General features: G+C 36.1%; 1 protein-coding gene across 1 annotated transcript in view; it reads left to right on the top strand.

Annotated features, from left to right (window-relative positions):
- Window positions 1–11,736, top strand: part of LOC124794872 (inositol monophosphatase 2-like) — a 45,264-nt gene extending 33,528 nt beyond the window's left edge. The window contains exon 6 of the mRNA XM_047258552.1: window positions 9,014–11,736. Coding sequence (XP_047114508.1) covers window positions 9,014–9,120 — 107 coding nt within the window. The 3' untranslated portion in view covers window positions 9,121–11,736. The remainder of the gene's footprint in view (window positions 1–9,013) is intronic.
- The last annotated feature ends 340 nt before the right edge of the window (window positions 11,737–12,076 follow it).

Below are 12,076 nucleotides of genomic sequence, written 5' to 3'. Positions count from 1 at the left end.
ATACCCTTCCACACTTATTGTCAAACATTAAATTATCTAATGTTGCAGTGCCTGTGTTATTCCGAAATATGATGTGAAGTTCATTTGGACATGCATGCATATCTAAAGGAACAGACGCTGCGGTGACTACAGCCATCATGAAAAGTATTCACAGTTGTGAATATGGACTACTATCAGCTGTATAATGGAATGATGACAGTGAAAATTTGTGATGGACTGGCTCGTTTTGCAGGGACATTCCCGTTGCTATAAAGAATCGGTTAGCCGGAATCTGATGATAACTATTACTGAGCAAAATGGCACAGCATGAAAGACATTAGGTTCTTACTGAGGAGGAGTAGTGTTCGAAACAGTCTGGCCATCCAGACTGTGGTTTCTTGTGATTTTTCCTGGGACAGTTCCTTTGAAAATGGTGTGGTTGGATTGATAGGCATTAATAAAGTCTCCTACATCACTCCATGCAGAGTTGGAACCAGTAACGATTTTTTCCCCCTGTTTACATATCTTGAGACAATCTTAACATGTTTCAGTTTCCATTCATAGTTGTGCTTACACCAATCATTCACACACTAAAAGCTAATAGCTGAGCAAGAACTTCAGACAGATCCTCTGTTCTCATACGGGAGCATGCTGAAAAGTGATACCTCTGAAATTTTTATTCCATTTTCAATATCGGTTTGAGGTATTGTTTGTGTTGCTTATTACTCAGTTGACATTCCCACTTCGCTAACACACATTGCAACCCTCTACTTGTGGGGGTGGCCAAATTGTAGCATGTGAGAAAGCGGTGTGTAAATGTAATTATGTTCATGGGCAGGAAACAGTGTTTTTAACTGGAGAAGAGTTTGTCTACACGTGAAACACCCTCTCCTTCAGTATAAAAAAAGCCATAACATACATGAGCAATGCGACATCTGCAACAGTCTTGGGTTCACTGTCATTGATCATCCTCCAAACAGCTCCAACTTTGCCCAATCCAATTTTCATCTGTTTCTAAAACTTAAAGAACACCTTCAGTGACTACAATTTGATAGTGATGAAGTGGTGCATGCAGAGGTGAGGTAGTGGTTCTGTCAACAAAGTCAAACATTCTACATATCGATAAACTTCTCTCTCATTAGCAGAAATATGATAGTCGTCAAGATGACTATGTTGAGAAATTAAAATGTTGACATGAAGAATAAAGCTGTAGAATGTTAATAAAGTTTGTGTTATTTAGAAAGCTTCATGAGTTTTCACATTAAAAATTTGGAGGCATTACTTTTCAGCATGCCCTTGTACATTGTCAAAGATGGGCTGTGATGTCCAAGCTCCCACGAAGTGTACTAGCATTTATAAAGTTGCTTTATGATAACAGTCTTGCACAAAGGTGTATGATCAGTCAGAAGTTGCCTCTGGTTTTGTCTACAGCTGTACTCCTCAAACCACCTTACAGTGTGTGGTGGAGGGTACTTTGTGTACCATTTTCACTTCCCTTTTTCCTGTTCCAGTCACGAATGGTTCGCAGGGAAAATAGTTGCTGGTAAGTTTGTGTGTGGGCTAAATCTCAATAATTTTGTCTGAGAGATGTGTAGGTGGAAGCACAATATATTTGTTGACCCTTCCAAGAACATATGCTCTCAGAACGTTAACAGTAAACCACACTGTGGTACAGAATGCTTCTCTTGCAGTGTTTGCCGCTGGAATTAACTGAGCTTCTCCATGACACTGAGCTCACTGAGTGAACCTATAACAAAGTGTGCTGTTCTTCCATGGATTTTCATTTCCTTTATAAATCCTATCTGGTATGGATCCTAGACCGATGAGTAATATTCAAGTAGTGATCAAACAAGTGTTTCGTAAGCTACTACTGTTGTTAATAGACTACGCTTCCTGAGAACTCTTCCAATGGATGTCAGTCAAGGAACACAGCATCTACCAGGATTCCTAAATCTACTGTTTTCTGGGTCTCATCGATGAATGGAGTAAGCTGGGCTTCACACAATCATTGTTTATGGGATCCAATGTTAATTCATACAGAGGAGATTTTCAGTCTCTAGAAATGTTATTATATGTATGCATATAACATGTTCCAAAATTTTACAACAGACCAGTGTCAGAGATATAGCCCTATATTTTAGTGTGTCTGTTCGATGACCATTTTGAAAATGGGAGTGACCTGTGCTTTTTCCATTGTTGTGAATGCTTCGCTCCACCAGGGACCTATGGTACACTACTGCTAGCAAAGGAGCAAGTTCCTTCATATACTGTACACAAAATCAAATTGGTTTCCTGTCAGATACAGAAGACTTTCCTCTGTTGAGGGATTTCAGTTGCTTTTCCATCCCTTTGTTACTAATTTCAATACTTCATTTTGTGGCTCATACAACAATTTAAAAGAGAGACTACAGTGCTATATTTCTCTGTGAAACAGTTTTGGCAAAAGACACTAGTATTTTGGTGATTTCTCGATCGTCCTTTGTTTCGTACCATTATTGTCACGGACAGATGTCTTTGATCCATTTACTGATTTAACATGAGACCAAAACTTCTTAGGATTGTCCGTCAAGTTGGTAGAATTTTTCTTTCAAATTTGGTGAATACTTCTTGCATGAACCTCCTTATGCTAATTTTGGTTCTTTTCCATTCCTCACAACTTTGTTCGGCACATATCGATCTAAAGCATATCATATCATGCTTTTTGACTTTTTTAATTGATGCTCAGCAATATCAGTGGCGGAGATAAAATTTCGTGTTGACCTGTCGTGTAATCTGAAATCTGTTTCAGATGTGCTTATTAACATTAAAGGCCTTTGGAAGGTCAGTTTCCTGGCTTCAGATTTGTTGATTTTATGTTTGATTAGTAAGCAAATACAAGACTTGGTATTCTGTTGCAGTGACATATGCTCTGACTATTTTCTGTAAGTTGCAATAATAGCTTTATATGCAGTGTAGAAAAATAACAATGTATGATCAAAAATAAGATGCTAATGAATAAGCCTATGGAAGTATATTTACTAGATCAGAGAGACTGAATAACTACTACAATTGGAAGTGACAGATAAAAATAAAGAAGCTGAGTGGAAAAACATAAAACTGCACCCAAAGCTTTAGGAAAACACACAAAAAAAGAGGCCCACAGCTATGAAATGATGAAATATGTAAAACTATAGAAGAGAAGAGAAAAACCTACAAAGCCTATTTGCAGACCTGTGAAGATTTGGATAAGGTTATATATACTTCCAAATTAATATTATTAAAAGCATAAATCGAGAAACTATGAACAAATCATGGGATCAGTTTGTGAGCAATATCAAAGACAACATTCATGGAAAGCAAACAATGGTCTACGAAGTAATGAAAAATTGTAACAAAGAAGAAAAGGACACAGCTAATATAAACAGTGCATTGGTAAAGAAATATACTACACATTACGAAAATCTGTGGTATTATGACGTGTTGTTGCTGTTGTGGTCTTCAGTCCTGAGACTGGTTTAATGCAACTCTCCATGCTACTCTATCATGTGCAAGCTTCTTCATCTCCCAGTACCTACTGCAACCTACATCCTTCTGAATCTGCTTAGTGTACTCATCTCTTGGTCTCCCTCTATGATTTTTACCCTCCACGTTGCCCTCCAATACTAAATTGGTGATCCCTTGATGCCTCAACACATGTCCTACCAACCAATCCCTTCTTCTAGTCAAGTTGTGCCACAAACTTCTCTTCTCCCCAATCCTATTCAATACTTCCTCATTAGTTATGTGATCTACCCATCTAATCTTCAGCATTCTTCTGTAGCACCACATTTCAAAAGCTTCTATTCTCTTCTTGTCCAAACTATTTATCGTCCATGTTTCACTTTCATACATGGCTACACTCCATACAAATACTTTCAGAAATGACTTCCTGGCACTTAAATCTATACTCGATGTTAACAAATTTCTCTTCTTCAGAAACGCTTTCCTTGCCATTGCCAGTCTACATCTACATCTACATCTACATTTATACTCCGCAAGCCACCCAACGGTGTGTGGCGGAGGGCACTTTACGTGCCACTGTCATTACCTCCCTTTCCTGTTCCAGTCGCGTATGGTTCGCGGGAAGAACGACTGTCTGAAAGCCTCTGTGCGTGCTCTAATCTCTCTAATTTTACATTCGTGATCTCCTCGGGAGGTATAAGTAGGGGGAAGCAATATATTCGATACCTCATCCAGAAACGCACCCTCTCGAAACCTGGCGAGCAAGCTACACCGCGATGCAGAGCGCCTCTCTTGCAGAGTCTGCCACTTGAGTTTATTAAACATCTCCATAACGCTATCACGGTTACCAAATAACCCTGTGAAGAAACGCGCCGCTCTTCTTTGGATCTTCTCTATCTCCTCCGTCAGACCGATCTGGTACGGATCCCACACTGATGAGCAATAGTCAAGTATAGGTCGAACGAGTGGTTTGTAAGCCACCTCCTTTGTTGATGGACTACATTTTCTAAGCACTCTCCCAATGAATCTCAACCTGGTACCCGCCTTACCAACAATTAATATTATATGATCATTCCACTTCAAATCGTTCCGCACGCATACTCCCAGATATTTTACAGAAGTAACTGCTACCAGTGTTTGTTCCACTATCATATAATCATACAATAAAGGATCCTTCTTTCTATGTATTCGCAATACATTACATTTGTCTATGTTAAGGGTCAGTTGCCACTCCCTGCACCAAGTGCCTATCCGCTGCAGATCTTCCTGCATTTCGCTACAATTTTCTAATGCTGCAACTTCTCTGTATACTACAGCATCATCCGCGAAAAGCCGCATGGAACTTCCGACACTATCTACTAGGTCATTTATATATATTGTGAAAAGCAATGGTCCCATAACACTCCCCTGTGGCACGCCAGAGGTTACTTTAACGTCTGTAGACGTCTCTCCATTGATAACAACATGCTGTGTTCTGTTTGCTAAAAACTCTTCAATCCAGCTACACAGCTGGTCTGATATTCCGTAGGCTCTTACTTTGTTTATCAGGCGACAGTGCGGAACTGTATTGAACGCCTTCCGGAAGTCAAGAAAAATAGCATCTACCTGGGAGCCTGTATCTAATATTTTCTGGGTCTCATGAACAAATAAAGCGAGTTGGGTCTCAAACGATCGCTGTTTCCGGAATCCATGTTGATTCCTACATAGTAGATTCTGGGTTTCCAAAAACGACATGATACTCGAGCAAAAAACATGTTCTAAAATTCTACAGCAGATCGACGTCAGAGATATAGGTCTATAGTTTTGCGCATCTGCTCGACGACCCTTCTTGAAGACTGGGACTATCTGTGCTCTTTTCCAATCATTTGGAACCCTCCGTTCCTCTAGAGACTTGCGGTACACGGCATTTTATATCCTCTCTACTTCGACCATCATCAGTTATTTTGCTCCCCAAATAGCAAAATTCCTTTACTACTTTAAGTGTCTCATTTCCTAATCTAATTCCCTCAGCATCACCCGATTTAATTTGACTACATTCCATTATCCTCGTTTTGCTTTTGTTGATGTTCATCTTATACCCTCCTTTCAAGACACTATCCATTCCATTCAACTGCTCTTCCAAGTCCTTTGCTGTCTCTGACAGAACTGCAATGTCATTGGCGACCCTCAAAGTTTTTATTACTTCTCCATGGATTTTAATACCAACTCCGAATTTTTCTTTTGTTTCCTTCACTGCTTGCTCAATATACAGATTGAATAACATCGGGGAGAGACTACAACCCTGTCTCACTCCCTTCCCAACCACTGCTTCCCTTTCATGCCCCTCCACTCTTATAACTGCCATCTGGTTTCTGTACAAATTGTAAATAGCCTTTCGCTCTCTGTATTTTACCCCTGCCACCTTCAGAATTTGAAAGAGAGTATTCCAGTCAACATTGTCAAAAGCTTTCTCTAAGTCTACAAATGCTAGAAACGTAGGTTTGCCTTTCCTTAATCTAGCTTCTAAGATAAGTCGTAGGGTCAGTATTGCCTCACGTGTCCCAACATTTCTACGGAATCCGAACTGATCTTCCCCGAGGTCGGCTTCTACTAGTTTTTCCATTCGTCTGTAACTTTAACCTACCCATTTCCCTTTTTAAATTTTCTAACCTACCTGCCCGATTAAGGGATCTGACATTCCACACTCCGATCCGTAGAACGCCAGTTTTCTTTCTCCTGTAACAGAAGTAATGTGGCTGAAGATACTGAGGTAACATAAGCAGTTTATACACAGAGTAAAAGAGATCACTCCTCGAAAAGCAGAAGTATATGAATCCTTCCACTCCATGGTTATAGTGCATCAACCTTAGTGTCATATTTTCAGTAAGAAAAACAATCTAAGCTGCAAATGATGGGAGGAACTTTATTTACATGTTTCATTTTCGAGGCATCTTCAGAATTTGTTTAGGAACTACAGGTAACATGTGAGTCATAAATAACCAAAACTTTGGTGTGCATCTTCTGCAAAGGCTTGACCTAAAGGGCTGCACTTCTAATCTTGAAACATAAATATTGAAACACAAATTGTAGTAGTTGTAAATACATAACAACATCATACACATTCTATTTATGACATATATGTTACCTGCAGTTCCCAAACAAATTCTGAAGAGGACTTGAAAAGGCGTGTCGGGGGGGGGGGGGGGTAGCAAGTTTTCTTTCTTTTTTGTGTGTGCATGTCAGTGACTCAAGACTTCAGCTTTTTGTGTGTAGTCTCCTTTGCTCCTGAAGTACTTTCGTTCTGCCAGAACTTTCATTAAAAATTTATACTGCTTATACATAGCATTTACTTACAAGTAAAGAACTCAGTGAATCACTTTTCAAAACAAAAAACCAAAAAGCAACAGGAGAACATGGAATTAATGTATATTTTATAAATTATGGTGGCATATTTCTGAACATCAGGATACTGTGTTTACATAACCTGTGCTTGTCACAGAGGAATGCCATTGCTCTCTCTTTTAAAAAAATTGAAATGAATGTGAAAATTATTGATGTGTGTCTCAAATAGGCATGGAATGTAAGATATACATCAGAATTATGTGTAAAAAGTACAAATAATGAATGAAGCACTTCTTTCGCAAGGGTGTTTTTTTTTTAAAGGGCAGAACTTGTATCGATAACATGCCTATTATGAAATAACTAATAGCAAAAAGAAGAGAGTACATTAACAAAACCCTCATAGCATATACCTATATATATTATATGAAGGCATTTGAACAAAAAGACAGACAACTTAATCACTGCATACAAGTCGAGGAAACTGCATCAAGAATACAATATGAATATCTATTGCTAAGAAGTAATGGCATTTAAAGGAGTCAAACATATAAGATCAGCTATCTTGGAAATCAAATAAGTTATCCAGATGATGATGATGATGATGATGATGTAGATAAAAAATGTAAAATTCAGTACATGTGCATGATACTGTGAACAGAACTTTAAAAAATAAGATGAGGAAATATACTAAAATTATGTAAAACTATTGTAGCTTCTATATTTCTTTATGGTGGTGAGACTTCGACACCTACCAAAGAATAGATATATAAGCTTTAAGCATCTGAAATATGATATTTCTAAGGGATGTGGAAGGATGTACAAATTTAGATGAAATCAAAAATGTAGGTATTAAAAAAAAAAAAGTTAAAAATTGAACAGTGAACAGTGTAATAGGTGAATACAGAAATAAATGGAAGAACAGTGTGGAAAGAATGTGAGAGCGGAATTACCACTACAGACTAGGATATATGTGGTTTTGGAAGGCTGAAGAAGAGATTGTATGAATAAGGCTGATCCACAAAGATGGAACATAACATCATTCCTAATTGCTGGGGATGGTGGTGGTTACCTCTCAAATTGGATGCACCCTGTCTTGTGATGTCAAATGAGATGTAATTTGAATGAATAAGATGTAGTGGCATGCAATCAAAAAAAGACTTTAATTAGCCTGTTAATCACACTTGTTTAAAAAAAAATGAATGCTCCTTTAATTTAGATTACGCTAAAGGGCCCATATGCACAATTGTGTAAGGTAAATGTCAGTTTTCAGATAGCTGTGTAGATGTTGCAAGAAACCTGAATATTTATTTACAGAACAAATGCTGCTGTTCTCCTGAACAGTCCAATCACCTGACTTTTCAGATATTGATTCAGTAGTTGGTTAATTTTTAATGGGCTTTTGTATTGACCGGCAGTGTTTAGTTTTAGAGACACAAATGTGAGGTATCTAGGTTCACTCCTCAGGGACATGTTCAAAGCCTGTTTGACGAGATGCTGCAACACAACTCTTGTTAACAGTATAACATTTGGTAGCCTCACTAAATACTAGTGCTGGATGTGAAAGGTTGTTTCAGTATGATATGCATTTAATCATTGTCGCTGTAGAACTTATGTAAACTAAATTATGTTCATTTATAGTGGTGTCCTCGTGATGTTGAAGTGTTAACTTGTGATAATGCACACAACATGAGTGCCAGTTTTTTTTCTGTCTTAATAAAATCTCTGTCCACCATTTCTCATAATACATAAGAACAAAAAAATTTAATGATAAGTGTATGTCTTTTTTAAAAATATATGTCTTGCTTATTTGCCCTGGAGCCCATAAGTAATACAAGTGAACCAGATTTTGATCGAGTATTCTTTAATAATTCATTTCATTAATGAACATGTCACATTACATTTCTTACAGTGAACAAATGTTAATTGAGGCAACACTCTTCTACATTTTCTCAGTGTGTGTTCTGTGTCATTTATATATGATGTGTTAGCTGTACCCTCCAGATTGTATTACCAAAGTGTCAACGTATCATAGACTGACTCACTCCACACCTCAGAAGAAATGTTGGCAAACCACCAAATTGTTGCACTGTTTACTGGCAAATAAATTGAAGTTTTGACAATACAAAAACAAAACGACATCATTTAGAATTAAAGATTCAGTTTTTGGCAACTCTGACTTTATGTAAAATGTTACACTCCTGTTTGTTGAAGAAAATAATTTATTCTTTTACAGGAGGTCCACTTGATGTCATGAGTCGACGAATGTTGTGTGCTGGAACTCAGTCATTAGCTAATGAGCTTGTACCCAAATTGAAGCAGTATTATCCTGAACGTGATTAACTGAATGTATGCATGCAGAAAATTTTATCAGAGGATTTGAATTCCAGTGATTTCATAAGATTGTTCTTTTCACAACTACATAATTTTTCTTTTAAATTGGGGAGTGGAGGGGGATACTTGATGTTACAAATCAGAAGCTCAGAAGGATAAAGTTTGTTCCCCATTAACAATTCATAGTTTTGTTGCGGGACCCATGATTAAATATGAAGCACAGTAAATCATGAATATTTTTTTTTACTTTGCTTATTTCCATATCTGTGGCAAGCTAACAGTCAATGTATTGTATTGTATATCTGCTGTGCTATACATTATTAGTTAAATTAACATTTGTCCACATTTTGCCTCCTGATTATTATCCATCAGTTGCTTAGGTGACCAAATTTATAAAAAACAGCTTTCAATTTTATGATCATGTATTACAGTTTTTAAGTAACCATATTATATGCTAAACAGAGGTCTAAATACTGCACTGCAGATTCAGATGCACTAATGTCAGAGCCATTAATTTGTGCTGTTCCTTAACATGGAATACAGTTTGTTATCGTGTAAAAATTCATTACATCAGTGCAATTTCTTTGCTGCCATTAGTTGTATTTCAGCTTTTTGAATTACTGAATATTTTTATCAATTTTCTGTAGAAAGATATTAAAATACTTAAATCATTTACTCATTAAATTCTGTGTTCAAAATGTAAGTTAAAGGATGTCATCAGATAAGTAGTGTTATATATATATGATTCAAATTTGAGCATTTTGTGAACTAAGTTACATGTGCAATTCTATTAAGTGATAAATATTTTAAAAGCCATCATTAGTCACTAGTCACCTAGTAAAACAGCAATATTTGGCCTTGTGATGCTCAGTAAATTTGTCAACACTTTCCTACTTCAATATGTTGACAAAGCAAGGAACAAGTATTGAATCATTTGTTGTGAATCTCAGTTGTGGTGGTATGTACATATTATCTAGTCTCATGTTACCATATAATTGTAAAACTTTTCAGTGAACTATTTTGTAGAAGATGGTTGATTACTCATAGTATATGGGTTTATAAATGGTTTAGAAAAGGGTGGATGTCTAGTAAAATTACTTTATGTTATGTGAACTTTATAACAGTGATAGCATTTATTTTTCTGTGATAACAAAGGGCCCATATAAGAGATACATGATTTCCCCTTGCTGTAAATAAACTAGTGAATTTTAATATTTGACCAGATACAATTAGTATGACATTTTCAGATAAGTTTGGTTGCATACAGTGAGCGAGTTAGAACTTTTGTGTTGAGAAGAAAACATTGAAACTCAGGAAATTTGTGACATAATAAATGTTGTACATACAGAAAATAGTGAGGTCTGCTGCATTTTATTTGAGAGTACAAATGATTGTGAATTTCCACATGGATGTATGAGTATTTAATAAGTGGAACAACATGTAAACAATTTGAGTTACAGATTTTAATGGTTGTTAATCAGTTTCTGTACTTAATTGTATTCAGTGAAATATATCATCAGTAGAATAGATAGGTTCATTTAAGACTTTTCTCTCTCATTTCAACATTCTTAGTTGATCAGAAACAACACACTTTCATAAATGCATTTTTCCATGTGATGTTCACTTCATGTGAGAAACTTTAATTCTCTTGCATTGGATTTTCACAGTATTAAGTGTACAAGCTATTATCGTTTGTAAATGTAATCTAATTGTGGTATCACAGGGGAATGTCGCTTGATTTCATACACTTGCATTATTTCATTTCGTGTACATTTATCCTGCCACTCATAATGCATTGTTAAATGTTTGCAGTGATGTTGGATGAGATACATGTGCTTTGTATGTTTACAATATTTTATGGGTAACAACCAATAAAACTTGATAAAGTATCCGGAAGCTTTCAGTTAACAAAAATACTTAAATTGGTGAAATATTCTGTAACTTGTAAGGTGCCATCTGTCATTGTATTTTGATATGTCTTGCATATCACATACTCATTTAACATTTTGAACTGCCAGTAGCACATACAAGATGAGACATTCATATATTCCTATTATTACTAAAAATCCCAACCTCCACCTGGTATTATCTACGTATCTACATCACTGTTCTGTTGCTTTTTTAGGAAAGAAAATTAGACTGCATAAAGCACATTTTTGTTTTTGATGACCAAAGCTTCAGTTTTTCATTTAACAGTGGTGTTATTGTGAATAGTTCAACAAATACTTTTGATATAAATGATATGCTTAACTTCATTAGATAAATGTATTCATATTTGTAGTTGATGTGAAATTTTTTTCTACTATCAGTTAATGCCATTTCTTCTTAATCTGAGCAAACTATTTTCAAAAACTCAAGTGGACACACTCTTAAATATTCAATTTTCTGTCTTTTGTTGCTGTTAACACTAACAGTTAGTTCCTATTTGTTATGTATACCTGAGATGCAGATGCATTTCCTTTGCTTTTCGATTAGTGTTCTGCTTGAAACTGTAAAACGCCAGTGCAAAACGTTATGTAAAGACAATATGATGCTAGTTACTATTTCCTACTGATATCCTGCAGTACCTGATTTGTTGTGATGTCCTCTGGTGTTTGTAAAATAAATATATTTATTTTGTGTTGACTTTTTTTGTTTGCTTCATTAATTTTGCTTTGCATTGTAATCACAGGAAAGTACCGAATTGTGGAGAACATAATTGATCAGTTACATAGTGCTTAAAACATTCTTATTTTACCTTACAACTGTGTAGGGGACTTCATTTTCATTTGGAGTTTTTGATACAACTTTTCTTAATGTTGTGAAATGCATTTAGGTGATAGCATCTAAAACAATACCAGTGAATCAAGGACAATGTGAAATTTTAACTACGCATAAACTGATAGCTTACCAACATTAGAAGACTCAGGATATATTAAAGAACTGAAAGTGTGATCTTAGCCGTTTCTTTTGCTGATTTTTCACT

Source organism: Schistocerca piceifrons, chromosome 4 (assembly GCF_021461385.2).
Source record: "Schistocerca piceifrons isolate TAMUIC-IGC-003096 chromosome 4, iqSchPice1.1, whole genome shotgun sequence".
NCBI classification, from domain to species: Eukaryota; Metazoa; Arthropoda; class Insecta; order Orthoptera; family Acrididae; genus Schistocerca; species Schistocerca piceifrons.
The sequence above is the reverse complement of the archived record's forward strand: the minus strand, read 5'-3'. Positions and strand labels throughout refer to the sequence as shown.